The sequence below is a fragment of the Dasypus novemcinctus genome, chromosome 20, assembly GCF_030445035.2.
Source record: "Dasypus novemcinctus isolate mDasNov1 chromosome 20, mDasNov1.1.hap2, whole genome shotgun sequence".
In the NCBI taxonomy this organism is placed as follows: Eukaryota; Metazoa; Chordata; class Mammalia; order Cingulata; family Dasypodidae; genus Dasypus; species Dasypus novemcinctus.
This window is the reverse complement of record NC_080692.1, coordinates 34151589-34174395: the sequence shown is the minus strand read 5'-3', so window position 1 is coordinate 34174395 and position 22807 is coordinate 34151589. Positions and strand designations below refer to the sequence as shown.

At 40.8% G+C, this 22807-nt stretch overlaps 1 protein-coding gene across 5 annotated transcripts in view; it reads right to left on the bottom strand.

The window, feature by feature from the left end:
• BORCS5 (BLOC-1 related complex subunit 5) overlaps positions 1-22486 on the bottom strand; it is a 111084-nt gene extending 88598 nt beyond the window's left edge. For 2 of the 5 annotated variants that reach the window (XR_011646669.1, XM_012528922.4), the window contains exons 1-2: positions 22400-22486; positions 18647-18790 (exon numbers count right to left, since the gene is read on the bottom strand). Coding sequence is in view for 3 of the 5 variants with exons in the window: in XM_012528922.4 (XP_012384376.1) it covers positions 18647-18790; position 22400 (145 nt within the window). In the remaining 2 variants the exon portion in view is untranslated. Of the gene's footprint in view, positions 1-18646; positions 18791-22066 lie in introns of all 5 variants that reach the window. The other 3 variants (XR_011646668.1, XM_004485134.4, XM_012528923.4) reach the window with 3 other exon arrangements.
• Between the last annotated feature and the right edge of the window lie 321 nt (positions 22487-22807).

Below are 22807 nucleotides of genomic sequence, written 5' to 3'. Positions count from 1 at the left end.
GTGTCCCCCGCGTAGGGGAGCCCCACGCGCAAGGAGTGCACCCATAGGGAGAGCCGCCCAGCGCCAAGGAGGGAGAACAGCCTGCCGAGGAATGGCGCCGCCCACACTTCCCGTGCCGCTGACGACAACAGAAGCGGACAAAGAAACAAGACACAGCAAAAAGACACAGACAACAGACAACAGGGGGAGGGGAGGGGAATTAAATAAATAAAAATAAATCTTTAAAAAAAAAAAAAAGAAAGTATCAAACTAATTGCAAGTAACTTAGCAACACGCACCAGAACAAAGTCCAAAACTCTTTAGAGAAATAGAACAAAATCCAGCACCCAAAAACATAAAATAAAATGTTTGGCATACAATAAAAATTTCCAAGCAAGCAAAGAAGCAGGGAAATATTACCTGGTACCAGGAGAAATACTAATCAATAAGAAAACCGACCCAGAAACAACAGAAATGATAGGCTAGCAGAAAAGAGAGTTTAAAAAGTTATTATAAATACCTCCTTATTAAAAAAAAAAAAAAAAGAAAATATAAGCATGATAAGCAGAGAAATGGAAGCTATCTCAAAAAGAAAAAATGGGGGAAACGGACTTGGCCCAGTGGTTGGGCGTCCATCTACCACATGAGAGGTCTGCGGTTCAAACCCCGGGCCTCCTTGACCCGTGTGGAGCTGGCCCATGCGCAGTGCTGATGCACGCAAGGAGTGCCACCCCACGCAGGGGTGTCCCCCGCATAGGGGAGCCCCACGCGCAAGGAGTGCGCTCTGTAAGGAGAGCCGCCCAGCGCGAAAGAAAGTGCAGCCTGCCCAGGAATGGCGCCGCCCGCCCACACTTCCCCCACACTTCCCCTGCCGCTGATAACAACAGAAGCAGACAAAGAAAGAAGACGCAGCAACTAGACACAGAGAACAGACAACGGGGGGGGAGGGGGGGGGGATTAAATAAATAAATCTTAAAAAAAAAAGAGAAAATGAATATTTAAAACTGAAAAATATGAAAAATATAATAAATTAAGGTGTTTGTGAAAGCCTGTGCCACAGCCACCTGGCCACTGCTGTTTGAAAGAGCTTTGCCAAGGCTGCTGTCAACCTAATTGTCTGCTTCCTGCTCAACAAGGACCTCACAAAGTGCCTAAAGACTCATACTCTCTGCACAGGAGGTGCCTTGGTTCCCAGAGAACTCTACTGTGTCATGTGAAGCAGGCTGGTCACCCCTGGTCCCAAGTCCAGTCTCTTTTCCCTCCCTACCATGTCCAAACCTCTCAGTGTTTCTTTAGCATACGTTTGAGAAGCCAGAAAAGGACAGAAAAGGATCCCCAGGAATGGGCCCAGGCTAGATGAAGAGCAGGTTGTGAGATAAAATCCTGGCGATGAAGAGACCCAAGCTTGACCTGGCTGCACACTCTCACGCTGCCTCCTGGATCCCTGACCCCCAACTTTTCACTTCAGCCCCACAAGGGCTGACATGGGTACCATACAGGCAGGAACAACCCTCACAGAAGGGTAAGGAGAGAGCTGAACTCCCCAGAATAAGCAGATCCCAAAGCCTGGGATCACAGCTGAATTCAATTACAAAATTGTCTCCTGGGTTCACCTACTCTTCTGAAAATAAAAATTATTTTTGGGCCTTGGTACAAACCCCAAGGCATTGTGGACTTGTGTCCACTCCTATCTGGCTTCTTTTTGTCCCTCTCAATCCTCAGGGGCATCAAGCCCCTCCTTGGTAGCACTTGGCCTTCAGCCCCAAACCTCCCTCCTCCCAACAGTCCTTTCCACCCTTACCTACCCAATGGGAAGCAGCTGTAGCCAGGTTCCCCAGGTGAGGGACACCAAGCTCCCTACCACGGGCAGAGTCCATGCTGGGCTCATCAAGGTCAGTTCTTGTGGATGTGTGAGTCAAGCTGGCACTCCCTTGCTTGGTTTTGCCCCGGCTCTTTGCCTCCCCCCACTCCCATTTCCTGGGAGGTGGGAGGTATCTGTATTTATCCACCCCCTTTCCCCTGTCCTGTCCTAAGCTACCCCACCAAAACAAGACAGCATCAGGTCTAGGGAAGCCTTGACCTAAAAGGAATGGGGAGGGCACCCTAGGCAGAAGACATTAAGGAGCCATGCTTCAAAGTGGCCATGTGAAAGCAGGCCAGAAAGACTCCGAGGCTGTGTTGTGTGTGTGTGTGTGTGTGTGTATGTGTGCTGTGTGCATGTGAGCGTGCCAGTGATAATGATGGGGATGCCTTTTTCAGAGATGGGATGAGGGGGTCCCTGGAGCGGGTGGGGGGGTGGGGGGGAGGGGAGGGGCAGATATGGTACATTCAGGAGGGTTTTCTTCCATTTCTTTTATCTAATGCTTGGATTTACCATTGGACTTTGCAAATGGAAGAACTGAAATGAATGATGTATTTTTGGGGGAAAAAATATACTGGATGGGATTAAAAGTAGTATACACATAACAGAAAAAAAAGACCACTGAACTGGAAACAGCAATAAAATTACCCAGGTAAGAAGAGAAAGGAAAAAGACTAGAAAGTAAAACGTCCACAGTGACCTGAGGAAAAATGTCAAGTGATCCAACATATTACTAAATGGTCTAACATAAAAATAGGAGTCCCACAAAAAAGAAAGGACAGAAAAATATTTGAAGAAATAATAGACAAAGTATTTTGAAATTTGATTTAAAAAACTATATACCCACAGATCCAAGAACATATAAAGCACATTAGTATGAATTCATTACTTTATACATATAGAGGTAAATATAGAAATAAATATGAGTAAACAAGTGTATATATATATATATATATGTATACACACATCTATGCATTTCCCAACTCTGTCCACTGAGAGTTCAGACACCCCAGTTGCAATTAACACACCTAGAAACCATAATTTGGTTTCTAAATACCACTCTCCACTAAAAGAACAACTTCTTGGAGAAATGGCTGGTTCCAGGATTAGGGACAGGGAAGAACGAGGTAAGTCTGGGGTATTATGTTGTACCAGGAAGTAAAAATACGCTCAAAAAATAATGAGATTATGTCAAAAGGAAGCTAGATCAAAGATAACTTCAACTGGCCAAATATGGAGCAATTTGTTTTCCAAAATAAATGAGAGTAACAGATTACAATCCACTGAATAAAACAGGAGGCTATTGTTCCACACTGACATAAATGAATAAACAGGAGAGAAAGCTCTTACTTACAAAATGTAAACAAATCAATGTAAAAGGAATGATGAAATCAGAAAGTCATACTGGCAACCATCATGGTATAATTAATTAAAGCAAGAAACATCAATGGATGCTCTAACCGGTGAAAGAATGTGGGTTGAATAACAAGATTTCATAGAATCTCACATCTCCTCACAAAATACTTATTAATTACAAAAAAAGAAAACAACTTTATAATGAAGAAAGTGTGCAAAAAATGACATTTTCAGATAAATAAAAATGGAATTTGTTTCCATAATCTGTACTATAAGAAATGCTAAAAGAAGTCCTTCAGACTAACAATAAATGACATCAATTAGAAACTTGAATCCATAGGAAGGGATAAAGAATTCCAGAAATGGTAAATACACTGGGGCAATATGACATTGTACCTAGTTTTTCCTTCTCTTAAAATCTTTAAAAGATAAATGATTGTTTATAAAGTATTAATAATATGTGTGTGCATGCAGAGAGAGAGAGAGAAAGCAAGAGAGAGAGTTGATTCTATTTTCAGTAGTTATGTAATGTTTTACAAATTCTCCATAAACACCAAATTAGTGAATACCAAGTCACTGCTCTTAGGGGAAAGACAAGATAGGTTCCTGAAGGCCTCTGATCATGCTTTCATCAACTACATAACCTTGTTTGGTGTATGTTTCTGTTTAAAGACACCTTGTTTAATATTTATTATTGATTCATTAATATTGAAATCACATGGGAAGTGGATTTGGCCCAATAGACAGGGCATCCGCCTACCACATGGGAGGTCCAAGGTTCAAACCTAGGGCCTCCTGACCCATGTCGTGAGCTGGCCCATGCGTAGTGCTGATGCACGCAAGGAGTGCCATGCCACCAGGGGTGTCCCCAGCATAGGGGAGCCCCACGCGCAAGAAGTGCGCCCCATAAGGAGAGCCGCCCAGTGCGAAGAAGGGGCAGCCTGCCCAGGAATGGCGCCACACACTCCGAGAGCTGATGCAGCAAGAGGATGCAACAAAAAAGAAACACAGATTCCAGATGTCACTGACAAGAATACAAGCAGACAAAGAAGAACACACTGTGAATGGACACAGAAAGCAGACAACTGGGGCAGGGAAGGGGAAATAAATAAATAAATGAATAATCTTCCACAAAAAAAAAAATTGAACTCACAGCCAGCAGCACTATAACTCATGTCTAAACAAAGTTTATCTAACATACATATGTATTTTCTCCATAAGGTTCATCACAGTCTTCTTGCATTTAGGAACACTAGACAGCACTTCAACATTAGGCTTAGGGATCATTTTAAATGTGAAATCACTAACTAAAAGCACAAAAAATGCAAAACTGTGGCACTAAATATAATGTGAAAAGGACACTTGTTAACAACATGAGAGCTGAAACAAAAAGGCAAAGTGTCACCTCATTCAGCCTCAGCTGGGAACAAGTGTGATAGGCAATGCTAACTTTTCACTGTTTTATGTACATCTGAGAATGACCATAAAAATATCACAGGGAAACGGACTTTGGCCCAGTGGTTAGGGCGTCCGTCTACCATATGGGAGGTCCGCGGTTCAAACCCCGGGCCTCCTTGACCCGTGTGGAGCTGGCCATGCGCAGTGCTGATGCACGCAAGGAGTGCCATGCCACGCAGGGGTGTCCCCCGCGTGGGGGAGCCCCACGCGCAAGGAGTGCGCCCGTGAGGAAAGCCGCCCAGCGTGAAAAGAAAGAGCAGCCTGCCCAGGAATGGCGCCGCCCACACTTCCTGTGCTGCTGACGACAACAGAAGTGGACAAAGAAACAAGACGCAGCAAATAGACACCAAGAACAGACAACCAGGGGAGGGGGGGAAATTAAATAAATAAATAAATCTTTTTTAAAAAAAAAAATCACAAATACTGATTTGGGGAATATAAATAAATTTTAGTGAGTAGTTAAATTCACAAATACAGAATCTGCAAATGAGGAGGATCAACTGTGTGTGTCTGTGCATGTTTGTAAACACTGAGATTTCTAACATATGTAAATGCATTACATATATGATAAAGAAGTGGGCATATATGAAATCATACCATTGAAAGGTTCTTACACTTGAAGTGAAGTCGTACTATATTAGTACTAAGTAAACTATGGTAAGTTAAATATCTGTATCAGAATCCCTTGAGCGGGAAACGGACTTGGCCCAGTGGTTAGGGCGTCCGTCTACCACATGGGAGGTCCGTGGTTCAAACCCCGGGCCTCCTTGACCCATGTGGAGTTGGCCCATGCGCGCAGTGCTGATGCGCGCAAGGAGTGCCCTGCCACGCAAGGGTGTTCCCCCATATAGGGGAGCCCCACGGGCAAGGAGTACGCCCCATAAGGAGAGCTGCCCAGTGCGAAATAAAGAATGGCGCTGCCCACACCGAGAGCTGACACAAGATGACGCAACAAAAAGAGACATAGATTCCTGAGCCGCTGACAACAGAAGTGGACAAAGAAACAAGAAGCAGCAAATAGACACAGAGAACAGACAACGGGGGGGGGGGGGGGGATAAATAAATAAATAAATCTTTTTTAAAAAAAAAGAATCCCTTGAGCAACTGCTAAAAAAGATAATGCAAAGGAGTGTAATTAAAATGCCAATAGAGGAATTAAAATGGAAGACAGAAAAATATACAATTGATACAAAAGACAGAAAAGAAGTAGGAGAGGAATAAAGCTCACACAGGCAGCACAATTAGAAAATGAAGAGCAAAAAAAAAAAGAAACCTAAATCCAACCACACCAACTTACATTAAAAATAAATGAACTATATACTCCAATTAAAAAGCAAAGAGTATTGGCTTAGATAAAAAAAGCAAGGCCCAAATATAAGCTGTCAATTAAAGATACACTTTAAATCCAGACACAGATAGTTAAAAAAAAAAAAAGAATAGAAAAAGATATGCTATGCATACAGTAAGTTCTAGAAAGCTGGGGTGGCTATATTACTATTAGACACAAAAGACTTCAAGACAGGGATTAATACCACAGATAGAAGTATATTTCATAATGAAAAAAGGGTTCATAATTAATGTATATTGCCTAATAAATACATAAAGCAAAAACGGACAAATTCACAATCATAGCTTGAGATTTTAAAACCCCTCTCTTTCAGGAAAGTGTTAGAATTAATTTTTTAAAATAAAAAAAAAGTATAGACAATTTGATCAACGCCATCAATAGCAATTTGACCTTATTGGCATGTATAGAATACTACTTCCAACAACTGTGGAATATACTCAAGCATACATAAAATATTCTCCCAAGATAGACCATATGCCAGGTCAGAGAAAATAGGATAAAAGGAAAAGGTTTGACAGGAAAACAAGTGGTTGCTAGCTTCTAAAAGGCAAAGAATACATCTTATTCACTTAATAAAAAACAGGTATAGATATAACAAAACCATGCACGAAGTAAATAAACACAAATAATAGGGTATATATTTGAATGAATATTTTATTTATTGTTCATAATCACATGCATTTCTTAATTGTAATAACATCTATTTATCCATCTCTCTATATCTAGTTATATAAACACTTATAAATGGTTTATTTACATTATCTATGGATTTAGAATTTTATTATTATTTCTACTATTTTGCTATTTTGCATAAATAAAACATCTAAGGGAGTTGCCAACAGCAGAAATCCTTTAAAAAAAAAACAGGGTATGGTAAGTACTTGTTGAATAAGTAAATGAAATGACTATATACATACATATATATACATAGGCAAAAGAGGCATGCTGAATTAAAGTAACAATACTTAGTTAGAGCACAGTTGGAGAAACAGGATAAGAAGTTGAAGTTGGCGGCGGAGTTGGCCCAATGGTTAGGGTGTCTGCCTACCACATGGGAGGTCCACAGTTCAAACCCCAGGCCTCCTTGACCCGTGTGGAGCTGGCCCATGAGCAGTGCTGATGCACGCAAGGAGTGCCAGGCCACGCAGGGTGTTCCCCGCGTAAGGGAGCCCCATGCACAAGGAGTGCACCCCGTAAGGAGAGCCGCCCAGCGCGAAAGAGTGCAGCCTGCCCAGGAGTGGCGCTGCCCACAGGGAGAGCTGACACAACAAGATGACGCAACAAAAAGAAACATAGATTCCCGTGCTGCTGACAACAGAAGCAAAAAAAACACGGAGCAAATAGACACAGAGAACAGACAACTGTCGGGTAGGGAGGGAGGGGAGAGAAATAAATAAATAAATAAATCTTTAAAAAAAAAAAAAAGAAGTTGAAGTTGACAGAGACTTAGAATCATCTAGATTCTGTATTTCAAAATAGTTAAAGCTGTTAGAACCTCAGTTCTCCAAAAGAGCAGTGATAATATTGTGGAGAGAAGAACTGAGGCTAATGAGTGAGGCAGAAGAACCATGGGATCATGAAGCTAAAAGAAAAGAGGCTTAGTAAGTGTGATGGTTAATAAGTGTGATGGAAACCTAAGTTAAATATAGAATGAAAAAAATGGAGGAAATGATAATTAGATAATTAGGAATAAATTGCCAACTTTTCAAATACGGTATTTGGAGGAAAATATTATACTCCTAGGAGCAACCCTGGGCTTAGAAGTCACTGATTCAGAGCCATTATTTCTTCCCTCCTATGACACCCTATTCCCCAAGGCAGAGTTAAGATCTCACAGCTGACAGAGGCAGGTGTGTGATAAATGTAAAGCCTTTCTATTTATTTTGTCTGGCTGACAGATGAGGGGGTGAGAAGGATGTGAAGAAACTTGTCATTTGAAACCTAGCTCCCTTATGTTCTCCTTATCACCATTTCCTGTCACTGCATTCTTCCCCAGCACTAATTCTCTATGTTCCACATGACTGGAAGACTTTCACTGCTGTTCCATGAAATTTTGCTCCAGCAAGAAAAGCCCTGGTCTCTTTCATTATCAAAATCTCTTTCACATGCATCATGTTATTAACAACCAAAACACAGCAATCTCAAAAACGCTGCTTAGAATCACTTAAGCATCTACATTTTATAACTTTGATACTCCCTTGTTGATAAGGACAGACCTCTGCCTAGGCAGCAAGACTATCTCGTATGTTTATAGCCAAGGTCAGTAACAAAAACGGTACAATCAGGTGCAAAAAGTGTCTTACACATGTTTTTGTATGTATGCATATATTCATCCACAAGGAGTAAATGGAAGAATCTATTTTTATAACTTTTATATATGAAACATTTCATATTGCATTCTACTATGAATATGTCATTTCTATAAAATGTTATAAAATAAGGCACGATTCATCAAAAAAAGAGTGGTTGAATTTTAAGAAATCTATAGGGTTTGTTTAACGCCTTCGAATCTAATTTACGTCAAATCTCGTTTTGCTTTTGTGTTCTGTTGTGGCCATTTATTCCTACTTTCTTTTATAATTTTCTAATAAATGCTTTACATTTAGAAATAAATTGCTAATTGAGAGGTTGCTATGCCTTTGACTTTAAAAAAAAGAAAAAAGAAGAACAATAACACATATCTGGCACCAGTGCGGAGCATAAATTATACTCTGGTATATTTATCCAAAGGGTTAAGACCAAGGAAAGAATCTGCTTGCTTATTAAAAATGCAAACATTACCTCAGGCATACGAATAGCCCCAAACTCGCCCAGCCACTGCCTCTGCAGCTCACCCACAGCATTAGCATTACATCATATGACATTAAGGAACAATAGTGGACTCTGTATTAGTTGAATATATTGTTTTGAAAGAATAAAATGTCATTAACTTGAATAAAAGCTTTCTGAAATCAAACCTGGGGGGTACAGTCTTCACTGTGTAGTCCTTTTTATTACTTTGAGAAATAGCCTCATCTTGAAAGCAGTAAAGGGAGAGAAAGAGATTAGAGTACAAAGGCAACAGTGATGAGTGGCCCCTGCAGCAGCCCAGCAGGCAGACGACAGGGCTTTAAATTACCAGGCAGAACAATGTGAAAGCAGGAGGCGATGCAACCAATGCAGCACCTAAAACCCCAAATAACTTCCCACCCAATACCCTATTTCCTATCATAGTCTAGTGATTTTTTTATAATGGGCTTTGCTAGAATTGTAAACTGAGTCTTGTTCTATGTGCAGAATAATTGAAACTAGCTGCCCTGATGCCATCTTAAGAAAGCCATCATTTGTAGTCGAGTGACCTTACGCAATTAATTTAAGCTCTCTGAGCCTCGATGTTTTAATCTGAAAAATGGAAAGAACAATAGCTACCATGAAGAGGTATCATATATTATATTAACATATCATCATAAATAATAATTTATTATTTCCACCCAATTTCCCGCTTTGTCTATCTCTTCTAATCATTGTGCAAGATGTTTCTGTTTCATAAGTAAAACACAAGCATCAACTTAAATGCTCATGGCTTTTTGATCCCTAGATTCTGGTCTGTGCCACATCTCACCATTTCTATTTTCAAGCAACTCTCATCAAGTGATTTCTCTACCTTCCTTAGCCAAATCCCAACTTACCTCTTACAGTAACCTGTTCCTCATCAGCTTTCCTTTCTCTACCACATATTCCCAATTTTCTTAACAACAAAGGCACAAACAGATGGAAAAACAAAGCCAGGGCAATATAGCTAATTGCTGGCAAAGTCACAATTAAAATTCAGTTATCAATACAACCAAGTCTAGTATTCTTTTTACTCTACTACTTTATTCACTTTGTGGATTCCAGTGACAATTTTAAATCTGAGGTTAGCTTTTCTAACATCTAGCCTTCTCTTAGATATTTCTCCTACTAGTCAACTGATTATCATAAAATACAAATTATCATGATTGCCTTAAAAGGTAAAGAAAAGGAAGCAGATGTGGCTCAACCACTTGGACACCTGCCTACCACATGGGAGGTCCCAGGTTTGGGTCCCAGGGCCTACTAAAAGAAGATGAGCAGATGCCACCTCCCACCACAATGAGCAGATGCCACAGGCCTGCAGCCCACAGGGAGATGTTGCTCAGGCCCTTGGGAATTTGCCTCTCATGTGGGAGGTTCCAGGTTTGGTTCCTGGTGCCTCCCGGAGAAGGCGAGCAATGAGCAGACAAAGGAGAGAAGCATCTGGGGTAGAGGAAAAATAAATGAAAAATAAAAGAAAATACAATCTTTAAAAAAAAGAAAAATTCCATGCTTCTATGGAATATGAATGTGTTCATCTTGTCATGGTGTGTTTTCTCAGTGAATGGAGACCCACACAATAAACAAGAAAATATTAAACTCCCATCCAGGGGAGTCCTGCTATATTCTCAATTACAGGCAAGCATCCCTCGAGAACATAGACAGTGCCTAATAAAAGAAAACAGACCAATATGTCAAGCCCTCAATATTAATGCATATAATTATGAACCTTACTCTTCAAAAACTGAAACTTAGGGGAAGAACAGATGGAACAAAAGGCATTTTTAGGGCATTGGAATTGTTCTGCATGATTTTGCAATGAAAGATACAGGCCATTACACATTTTGGCAAAACCTATGAAAGTGTACGGTGCAAACTATAAACCATAATGTAAACCATTGACCATACTTAGTAGTAATGCTTCAATATTTGTTCATCAATTGTAACAAATGTACCATACACGTAAGATGTTATTAATAGGAAAAATTGTGAGATAGGGAAGGGGTGGGGTATATGGGGATCCCCTATATTTTTTATGACTTTTCTGTAACTTAAAGCTTCTTGGAAAATAAAGTGAAAAAAATAAGACACTGGGGGAACATACAGAAGAAACTGTCATAGTACTTAAAAAGTGACAGGTCTTATGGTGATTAAAAAAATAATGCAAAAAAAGTTTTTTCTTTTGCATTTTGTTATTTTTTATGATTTTTTAATTTATTATTTTTATTCAGTTTTTTTTTCAGCTTTGTTTTTGAGGAGGATTTAGATTGCAGAAGGGTTGCAACTGTGGCAGGGAGAATCACTGGTACGGGGTGTCAGTGGTAGGGAAAGGTGTGGAGAGGGTGCACCTGGGGCATCCTTCTATGGAATACAAACATGTTCAAGTGGTCATGGAGTATTCTCTCAGTGGGTAGAGACCCACACAATAACCAAAAGAATACTGAATATCCATCCTGGGGAGTCCTGTTACATTATCTAATAGAATGGCAAGAACCCCTAGAGTACATGGGCAATGCCTAGTGCAGGAAGACAGACCAATACACTAGGCCCTCAATATTGATGCTTGCACTTATGCACGTCATTCTTGTGAAATTGAAATTTAGCCTAGCATCACACATTGCCTACGAGCTATCTCCTGAAAACCTCTTTGTTGATCAAATGTGGCCTCTCTCTAAGCCCAACTCAGCATATAAACTCACTACCTCCCCCCCTTGGCATGGGACATGCCTCCCAGGGATGAGCTTCCCTGACATCAAGGGATTACCAGGTGACAACTAGCAAAGCATTTGGAAAAAGACCTTGACCAAACGGGGAAAATATTAAATACAAGTGAGTTTTTGTGGCTAAGAGATTTCAAAGTGAGTTGGGAGGTCATTCCAGAGGTTGCACTTGTACGTATCTCAGAAGGAACTCACTGACTGCCACAGTAAACAGTACTTCAAGCAGGGGAGCTCCTGAGGGCTCTAGTGACATCTAGACATTATCAGCAGGGCAGACAATTCCAGGAATTCAGCACCCTGTCAGAGGACCTTACCTTGGAACATAATGATAACCTATCCCCCCACTGTATTGGAGTTGGACTCATTCATAATTTTCCTACACATAGCTCTTATGCCCCTTTTATTTGAACCTATAATGAGCACCATACACATTAAATATGTGTCCCAGAGACTTAAATCTTCCACCTATTCATATACCGGTTTGAGCTCTGAATCTCAGCAGAGTTGCAGCCAATAAACACCTATCCTCCAGTTCATCAGACTCGCCCAGGACAACAAACATAAGGATGATGATGGACAACACCCATACCAAAAAACAGAGAGTATCTACAACTGCAAGGAAGACAGGTCCATCCATCTGCCCTATAGGATCTAAGACCCCTCTCAAATGGAAGCAGAGTGGACATCACCATTCCCAAATCCTCAAGATGGAGGAATGAACAAACATAATAGGGGAATGCAACTATGGACTAAAGGAGACATAATTATTCTAGTACTGGAAGAACTGTAACACTGATATAAAGACAGTGGTCACCAAAGGTTCTAAGGGGAGGGAGAAGGAAGAATAGTGTAACATGGGACATTCTAGGGACACTGGAATTGTTCTGTATGACACTACAAAGACGGATAGAGGCCATTTTAAACTTTGCCAAAGCCTATAAAATAGTGTGGTGCAAACTGTAAACCATAATGTAAACTGTAGACCACGGTTAGTAGCAATGCTTCAATATGTTCATGAACTGCAACAAATGCACATTAATAAAAGATGTTGTTGGGAAGCAGATTTGGCTCAACTGATAGAGCGTCAGCCTACCACATGGGAGGTCCAGGGTTCAAACCCAAGGCCTCCTGACCTGTGTGGTGAGCTGGCCCACACGCAGTGCTGAGGCATGCAGGGAGTGCCACGCCATGCAAGGGGGTCCCCGTGTAGGGGAGCCCCACACGCAAGGAGTGCGCCCCGTAAGGAGAGCCGCCCCATGCGTAAAAAGCACAGCCTGCCCAAGAGTGGTGCCACACACACGGAGAGCTGACACAGCCACAGAGAGCTGACGCAGCAAGATGACGCAACAAAAAGAAACACAGATTCCCAATGCCACTGACAAGAATACAAGCAGACACAGGAGAACACACAGAGAATGGACACAGAGAACAGACGGGAGAGAAATAAATTTAAAAATAATAAAATCTTTAAAAAAATAAATAAAAGATGTTGTTAAGGGGGAAAAGTGTGGGAGGAAGAGGGGTGAGGTATATACGAATCCCCTATATTTTTGATATAATATTTATGTAATCTAAAGTTTCTTTAATATATATAAAAAAAAGGAAAAACTAATCCCAGAAAAGTATTGAATATATTCCAAAGATTTGTTTTGTTTGTTATAGTATTTCTCTAAAGTGGGGATAAAAGTTGGTCACATAAACCCTCACTCAGTCCTAGAAGACATTTAGAGAGAAGGCATGGTGAAGTTAACAGGAAATGCGGGCATAAACACTATGACTGACTAGCAGTACTACCTGGAAGTCCAGAAGGCATAGGGTATAGAATACAAGTGGCAGTTCTAAATTTCTAAAAGTAAAGGTTACGTCTTTTACTCTGATTGCACAATGATACGTGGAAATGGAAATTTAATCAACAATGTCTTCCTTAACAAAGAAACCAAATTTTTCCTCGAAATACTAAAAACTAATAAGATGAGTAACATGATATAACATGTTAGGGCAAGCAATGTCATCAACATGTCCTAGAAAAGTCTCCCCTCAAGAATTAACTGAGAAAAAGTTAAATCCAACTTGCCTAGTCCTCTGGAAAACAACAGAGACTAGAGAACGACTCCATAAATGCAGAATCAAAACAAAACAAAATGAACAAAAAAAAACACCAAAATCAGATGAGAAATTTGGTCCCAGACAAGTGAGTCTGGACCCCTGCTCTTTACCTGCCCCCCACACCAGGGAGTTGCACAAAGGCAAGACCACCCAGGTCCCTCCTGCCACAGATGCAGACCACAGAGCCACTCACAGTAGCAAGCTAGAACCCCATGCATATCCAGGCGTAAGAACCCAAGTCTGCAAGAGACTCAGGGTAGAACACAAGCCGCTGAGGAGTACCACACACAAAAGAGACCCCAGGGTAAAAAGAGACCGCAGCAGAACAATTGCTGTTGGCAAGAGGAACAACTCAATCCAATCTCTGTTTGCTGGACCATCTAAATGCAGAACGGACCTTTCTGAATTGACCCCGTCTGGCTCCCAGGGTGGGATGCCCTAACACATGGAAAATAAATAAATAAATAAATATTAGAGCAAAAATAAATGAGATAGAGAATTCAAGAAAACATTAGAGAGCATTAACAAAATCAAAAATTGGTTCTTTGAAAAGACGAATAAAATTGACAAACCTTTAGCTAGGCTGGCGAAGTAAAAAGAGAAGATGCAAATAAACAAAATCAGAAATGAGAGAGGTGCCATTACTACTGACCCCACAGAAATAAAAAAGATCATAAAGGGATACTGTGAACAACTGTATACCAACAAATCAGATAACCAAGATGAAATGGATAAATTCCTAGAAACACACAAACAACCTATTCTGACTCTAGAAGATACAGAAGATCTCAATGGACCAAATACAAGTAAATAGATTGAATCAATCATCAAAAACCTCCCAGCAAAGAAAAGTCCAGGACCAGATGGCTTCACAGGTGAATTCTGCCAAACATTCCAAGAAGAATTAATACCATTCCTGCTCAAACTTTTACAAAAAATTCAAGAAGAGGGAACACTACCCTACTCATTGTCTGAGGCCAAAACCAGATAAAGATTCTACAAGAAAAGAAAATTACAGATCTATTTCTGTTATGAATATAGATGCAAAAATCTTCAACGAAATTCTAGCAAATCAAATCCAACAGCACATTAAAAGAATTATACACCATGATCAAGTGGGATTTACCCCAGGTATGGAAGGGCAGTTCAACATTAAAAAATAAATTAATGTAATATACCACATTAACAAAATGAAAGGAAAAAAACACATGATAACCTCAATTGATGCAGAAAAGGCATTTGACAAAATAGAGCATCCTTTCTTGATAAAAAGCACTTAGAAAAATAAGAAGAACCCACTGCTAACATCAGACTCAACAGTGAAAGTGTAAAAGCTTTCCTCTAAGATCTGGAACAAGACAAGGATGCCCACTATCACCGCTGTATATTCACCATTGTACTGGAAGGTCTAGCCAGAGTAATTAGGCAAGAAAAATAACTAAAAGGCACCCAAATTAGAAAGGAAGAAATAAAACTTTCACTATTTGCAGGTGACATGATCCTATATATAAAAAGTATTGGAAAATCTATAATAAACCTTTGAGATCTAATAAATTAATTTAGCAACATGGCAAGTACAAGATAAATGTGCAAAAACCAGTAGTGTTTCTATACACTAGTAATGAGCAATCTGAAGAGGAAATCAAGAAAAAATTGCACTTACAATAGCAACTAAAAGAATCAAATATCTAGAAATAAATTTAACCAAGGATGTACACAGAAAACTACAAAACCGCTAAAAAAAACTGAAGATCTAAATAAATGAAAAGATATTCTATGCTCATGAATTGGAAGACTAACTACTGCTAAGATGTCAGTTCTACCCAAAATGATTTACAGATTCAACACAATCCCAATCAAAATTCTAACAGCCTGCTTTGCAGAAATGAAAAAGGCAATCATCAAACTTATTTGGAAGGGCTGGGGCCCCAAATAGCCAAAAACATTTTGAAAAGAAGAACAAAGTTGGAGGACTTTAACATTTCCTGATTTTAAAACTTATTACAAGCTACAGAGGTCAAAACAGCATGGTCAGAACAGAGGCACAAGGACAGATAAATAGACCAATGGAATTGAACTGAAAGTTCAGAAATAGACCCTCCATCTATGGGCAATTGATTTTAGACAAGGCTGCTAATTCCACTCAATTGGGAAAGAACAGTCTTCAACACATTGTGAGGGGGAACTGGATATCCATATGCAAAGGAATAAAGAAGACCCCTATCTCACATCATATACAAAAATTAACTTAAAATGGATCAAAGACCTAAATATTAGAACCAGGACTATAAAACTCCTAGAAGAAAACGAAAGGAAGCATCTTCAGGACCTTGTGTTAGGCAACCTTCTCTTAGACTTTATACTCAAAGGACAAGTAACAAAAGAAAAAATAGATAAATGGGACCTTATTAAAATTAAAAAGTTTTGTCCATCAAACTACTTTACCAAGAAGTGAAAAGGCAACCTATTAAATGGGGAAATATTTGTAAACCACAAATCCAATTAGGGTTTAATAGCCAGAATATATAAAGATATCCTACAACTCAATAAAAAGACAAACAACACAACCACTAGAATGACTACCATCAAAAAAAACCCAGAAAATTTTAAGTGTTATAGACAATGTAGAGAAATAGGAATACTTATTCACTGCTGATGGGAATGTAAAATGGTAAGGCTGCTGCGGAAAACAGTTTGACGATTCCTCAGAAAGCTAAGTATAGAATTACCACATGATCCGGCAATCCCACTACTGGGTATATACTCCAAAGAGTGAAAAGCAGGGACCTGAAGAGATATAGTGGCATTAGTCACAAGTGCCAAAGATGGAAGCAACCCAAGTGTGCATCACTTAGATATGGATAAACACAATGTGGTACATACATACATGGAATGTTATTCCACATTAAAAAAGAACGAAGTTCTGATTCCAGCGACAACATGGGTGAAACTTGAAGACATCATGTTGAATGAAATAAGCCAGACACAAAAGGACAAATATTATATGGTCTCACTGATATGAATTAATTAGAATAAGAAAACTCATAGAGTCAGAATCTAGAATCCAGATTTCCAGGGTCTGAGATAGTGATAGGGAATGAGGAATCAATGCTTAAACTGTACAGAATTTCTGTTGGGATTCATTGTAATGTTTTGGAAATGGGTGGTGGTGACAGTAACACAACATCATGAATGTAATTAACAGCAATGAATTATACATGTTAATATGGTTACAAAGGGAAATTTTAGGTCATATACACAGAACCAGAACAAATTAAAAAAAAAAATAGGACTGTACAATGAACCCTGTTTTAAATGATGGACTATAATTAATAGTACAATCATAAGGGAAGCGGATGTGGCTCAACTGATAGAGCATCCGCCTACCATATGGAGGGCCCAGGATTCAATACCCAGGGCCTCCTGACCCATGTGGAAAGCTGGCCCACACGCAGTACTGCCATGCGCAAGGAAGTGGTATGCAGGGGCGCCCCCACGTAGGGGTACCCCATGTACAAGGAGAGCCACCCCACGTGAAAAAAAAAGTGCAGCCCGCCCAGGAGTGGTGCTGCACACACGGATTGCTGACACAGCAAGATGAGGCAACAAAAAAGAGACACAGTTTCCTGGTGCCACCTGACAATGCAAGCAGATGCAGAAGAACACACAGCAAACAGACAAAGAGAGCAGACAACAGGGGGAAGGTGGGAGAAGTAAATAAAATAAATCTTTTTTTAAAAAAAAGAAAAAATAGTACAATCATAAAAATGTTCTTTCATGAATTATAACAACTGTACCTCACTAATGCAAGGTGTTAATAATAGAGTGGTATATGGAAACTCTGTATTTTATATATTTTATGCATGATATTTCTGTAAACCTACAACTTCTCTAACAAAAAGGTAATTATTAATAAAAAAACAGAAAAGATGTAACATGTTGTTTATATAAAAGTCAGAAGAGTTTATCAAAGTCTAACTCTGAGGTCTACCAGAAACAGACTGAAAACTTCTACTTCCCATCTGTAAGCAGCTGAAGTGCTGGGAAGAATGATATAATACACGGACCATCTATAAAGCACCATTTATTTTTGTTTTTAAGTACAATGTGGAATAGTGTAACTAGTATAGGATTTGACATCAGTGAAGAAGATTCAAGTTCAGTCTATCTGCTAGCTATGTGATCTTGCACAGATCATTCAAACATATGTCATGATGTAAGAATTAAAGGAATGATATATACGTGTGGGAAGGATCATTTAATACAAATAGCTATATAAATATAAGATGTTTTATATTATATTATACCAGGTTAAGTATATAAGGGTCTTATATTCATTTATAGTCCTTGATCTTTGGGGTGCTTGGGTGGGGGAAGAGAGGAGGACAGAAAGAGGATTCCTATAGCAGAAACCTCATCAATAGAAAATCATCTCTATTACTTTATTGGAGATATGATGATAATAATAAAGTTATGGCCTTCATATTAAAAGGTAACTACTTCAATATATACTAACAGGTAGGTGAGATGATAATTTGTACCAACCAAGTCACACAGTTTCCTCTATAAGAGCCACTGCCAAGATTAATTACAAGTAAATTAGTGGTCACGGAGATTTTCCATATATAACTGAATTAGCGAACCTAGAATCCAGATGACAGACAATAACAATCTTTCTGTGGAAATATAACAGGTAAGAGCCAATTCCAACATCATTCATTTATTAATTTTTTACTCAGTCCTTACTTTATACTAGTATTATTCTAATGATAGGGATTCAACAATGAACAAAACGCATAAAGGTCCTGTCATTGTGGAGCTCATATTCACAGAGAAATATAGACAGTAAACAAACTATGTAGTAGGTCAATGGCGATTAAGTGCTACAGAGAAAAACAGGAAGCCTAAAGGAGATGAGGAAGGCAGGCTCATGGACATCTGGGGATAGTAATGGGGCTATGCAAGCCTGTCCAGCAAGTTGATATAAACCAAAATGCAACTCCTCACCTTTCAAAAGTGGCTGGAAGGTTGGAATCTCTTGCAACTTGATGACATCAGGATCACTGCTGACATTCCTTGAGGCCTGGGAGCCCTGAGCTACAACCACAATATCATCCATCTTGGCTCTGTGCTTAGCTGGAGAAGGGGCCACTGAAAATAAAGTTACACCACTCAGAAGATGCATGTTAGTTACCACCCCTGCCTCACCAAAGATGACTTCAGTCATTAAAAAGAATATTTCACACAACAAAATGCTTCCTATAGTTACCCTCCAGTGGGAGCTTTGTAGGGGGTGGGGTGCTAAATTATAGGGACCTCTACTATCTATAGTACTCAAACATTACAGAAACATATATCTGTACTGCTTTTAAAAATATTTTATTATTCAGCATGCAAAAATTAAGCAAACTGTGTTTTTAACTTTTATTTCTATGATCCTCCTGACATCTGTCCCCATTTTACCAATGAAGAAATGAAGGTACCAAATCTGCCTGCAACTTGCACAAGGTTAATACTGCTGAAAACACTCAGGAAGGGAATTAAAGGTCCACAGGGGGAAGGAGATGTGGCTCAAGCAATTGAGCTCCCACCTACCACATGGGAGGTCCTGGGTTGGGTTCCCAGTGCCTCCTGCAAAAGATGAGCTGGTGCAACAGGTATGCGCAGCAAGCTGATATAACAAGATGATGCAACAAGGAGACAAAAAAGAGAAAAGACAATGAGAGACACAACAAAGCAGGGAGAGTTGAGATGGCTCAAGCAATTGAGCGCCTCCTTCCCACATGGGAGGTCCCAGGTTCAGTTCCTGGTGCCTCCTAAAAAGACGAGCAGACACAGAGAGCACACAGTGATGGACACAGAAAGCAGACAGCTAGTACAAACAACAAGGGGGAGAGGGGATAAATAAATAAAATAATTTGTTAAAAAAAAAGGGTCCATGAGTTAATTGGTACTCATGACTCATCCTGTAAGGGGCTGCAAAGCTGTGTATCCACCCTATCACAACAGGCCAGGTATGTTTAATAGATCCTGGCCATAGGAGAAATCCCAAGTTTTCAACCCCAGATCATGAGTCCATTCTTAAAGCTACAGACTCCTCACCCTTAAAGTTACAGGCCAGAAATAACCACTTGGTTATTTCTAGCAGACCAAGGACTGCTAGAGAGATGGGTCAATTTCAGGAGACTGTAATCCATTGGAGGGAAGTGATTCAAACTATAAAGGATTCAATCTATAAAGATATCCTACTCTCCCCCCAATATCTTCCTGGTTGGGATAAGAATAAAACTTGTTTTACACTCTAAAACAGGGGTTCTTAATAAGGGGTCTGTGAGCTTGAATTTAAATTCAAAAAAACATTATTCTTGTTGGGACATGTTGGTGCAGGTGTGATATATTTTTTAAATAATACACAGTATACTATGGACTTAATAAGGGGTCTGTGGTTTTCACCAACTAGCAAAGGGGTTCATGGAACAAAAAAAGTTTAAGAACCCCTGTTCTAAAAGGTGGTATTCTCATGCTCATCATAATCATGCCTCAAAGGCTGATCCAAGGGATGCCTCAGAACTGCCCTGCCTCCTCCAGACTAGGGTCTCCTGGGGCTTGGCATTCACTCCTTTAGAATCACTGCTATTTTTTTTGCTCTTCAAAAAAAATGTCTTAACCCCTTCTGGTAACTTACCTAACTTTTTACAGATCTATATCAGAAATCTTTTCTACTACAAACTGATTCCCCTTCCCCAGACCCCAGAGGAAAGGAGCCTTTACTACTCTCTAGCTGACCTCACCTTATTTGTAAAATGAAATCATTGTGCAAATCAAATATAAATGTATGTAAAGCACTTGATACAGGGGAATAAGCAAATTCTAACATGAGGTATAGGGAGAAGCATATGTGGCTCAAGCGACTGGGCTTCTTCCTACAACATGGGAGGTCCTGGGTTGTTGCCAGTGCCTCCTAGAGAAGGTGAGCTGGCACGGCAGGCAGGCACAGGAAAAGAGACACAAAAAGGAAAGACAATGAGAGACCAAACAAACCAGGGAACTGAGGTGGCTCAGGTGACTGAGTACCTCTCTTCCACACGGGAGGTCCTGGGTTCAGTTCCCAGTTCCTCCTAAAGAGAAGACAAGCAGACAGAGAGAACACACAGCAAATGGATGTAGAGAGCAGACAACAACTGCAAAGGAGGGAGGTGGGGGTAAATAAAAAATAAATCTTAAAAAAAAAATCAGGCCTATGCTGTTGGTTGGTGAGAGAGCAAGTCTATTAAAAAGATGCCATACCCCTTCTCCAAAATATGCTTCTGACCTGACATACTGGCAAGAAAGCAAAAGGTAGCAATTTTTACTGTATTTGTTATCATGGATACCACATTCTGGACCTTCCATGGAAATAGAACAACAAAGCTAGTAAATGTTGCTCACCATTAAATCTATTCCAATCTAGCCTCCAAGATGCAGGTCTGAACTAGTCCTGAAATACGTTTTGATGTGGAACAACCCTAGATTTGTTGGTTTCTACATTTCTGATTTACAGATCATACCAAGAATGGGGCAGTTCTATGACCAGAGGTACTTTTTAAGACCCAGATTTAACCCGTTTGAATTGGCAATCTCAGAGCTTGTCCAGGATACTCCCAGCTGTCCTAGAGTTTGCAGATTAAAAAAAAAAAGGGGGGGGGGGAAGAATGCATCAGCTGTTTTATTTATTTAGCCCTAGATTCCAGGCACATAATTCCCCCCATTCCCACCCAAACACTAAGAGGAACCTCCAAAATATGGATGGGGAGGATAAAGGGAAACACCCGAGCCTGATGGCTGGATAGAAATCTATGGTATTAGGAAGACGGCCAAGACATCCCAGAGGAAAATGCAGTTTCTGGGAACGTTTGCATCTTCTATTCGGGGGATCAAAGGGGTTGTACTATCAACATTCTTTCTCAAAAGGAACCCCCCGTATCACACATCCTTCTCAAAAGGAAACTCTAAGACCCGTACCACACTTCCTTCTCAAAAGGGTCCTTGAAGACCCGTTCATAAGAAGACAGTTCTTTGAGGTCCTATGATTCACCCACTTTGTGAGCCAAATCTCACTGTCAGTTATGAATTCTAACGCCAAAAATCAATTAGGTCAAGTCTTTTAAAGAATAGGCCGGAGCTGGGAAAAATGGTTGCTTTCAAAATAAACGGGCATGTGCGACTTCACTGGATTAGCTTGCATTCACTGGCACTTATTTCCATCACGGGAATCAAGGCTAGGAGAGATGATGACTTTTTTTTTTTTTTTTTAATAGAAAAAAACCTGGTCAGGGCTTTCAATACGTCCCCATCCACCGGTCCCAGACCCCACTAGGGGCTGGGAGGCAGCCCGTTCCGCAGGCCAACAAGGCCGGCTGGAGGAGGCTGGGAGGTTAGGACACCGACCTGAGGAGTTCAGATCGTTGGGTCTGCTCTCGGCCTCGGAGCTCTGCTCATTGCCCATGGTGCCGGCAGCGGTGGCAGCGGAGGAACGGCGGGAAGGGTGGTCACCGCTCGGCGGCGGGGCTGCAGGGCAGGGGCCGGGGCACCGGGACGGGGAGGCAAGACAGAGTCTGGGCTCAGGCGGCGGGGGCTGGGGAGGCCCTATTTCGGGTACGGGCGCGCATGGAGGCGCAGCGCGGCTGCTCGCCCGCTCTCTCCCGGACAACCAGACAAGAGGGAGATAACCCCCGGAGTCAACCACGAAAACGGCCGGCGGGCGGCGCCGCTTTCACTCACTCGCTCACGCGCCGCAAGCTGGCTTCTTCCGGGTTGCGGATTGGCGGTGCCGGTTACGCGCTGCCGTCAGTTCCGGGCTAGAAGGCCCCGCCCCCGGCCCGAGGGAGGGGCGCGGCGCACCCGACGGCTCCAAAGGCGCTACGGCCTTAAAGGGCCCGACCGCCTCGAAGGGAACCCGTTTACTGTGGTAATTATGGGTCACCGTTCAGCACCACCCATGTATTAGGATGGGAACTTCCTCTATCTTGACAACCACTTTTTACAAAATAGGTATTTTAAAGTCGGCTTCACAGATGGGGAAAACAGGACCAACGAAGGGTGCTGAATAGGCTCGGGATCAGAATCCGCAATTGTCTGGTTGCAAAGCCTCTTGTTTAAATTCCAAACGCCTGGGGAAGGAAGAGGAAG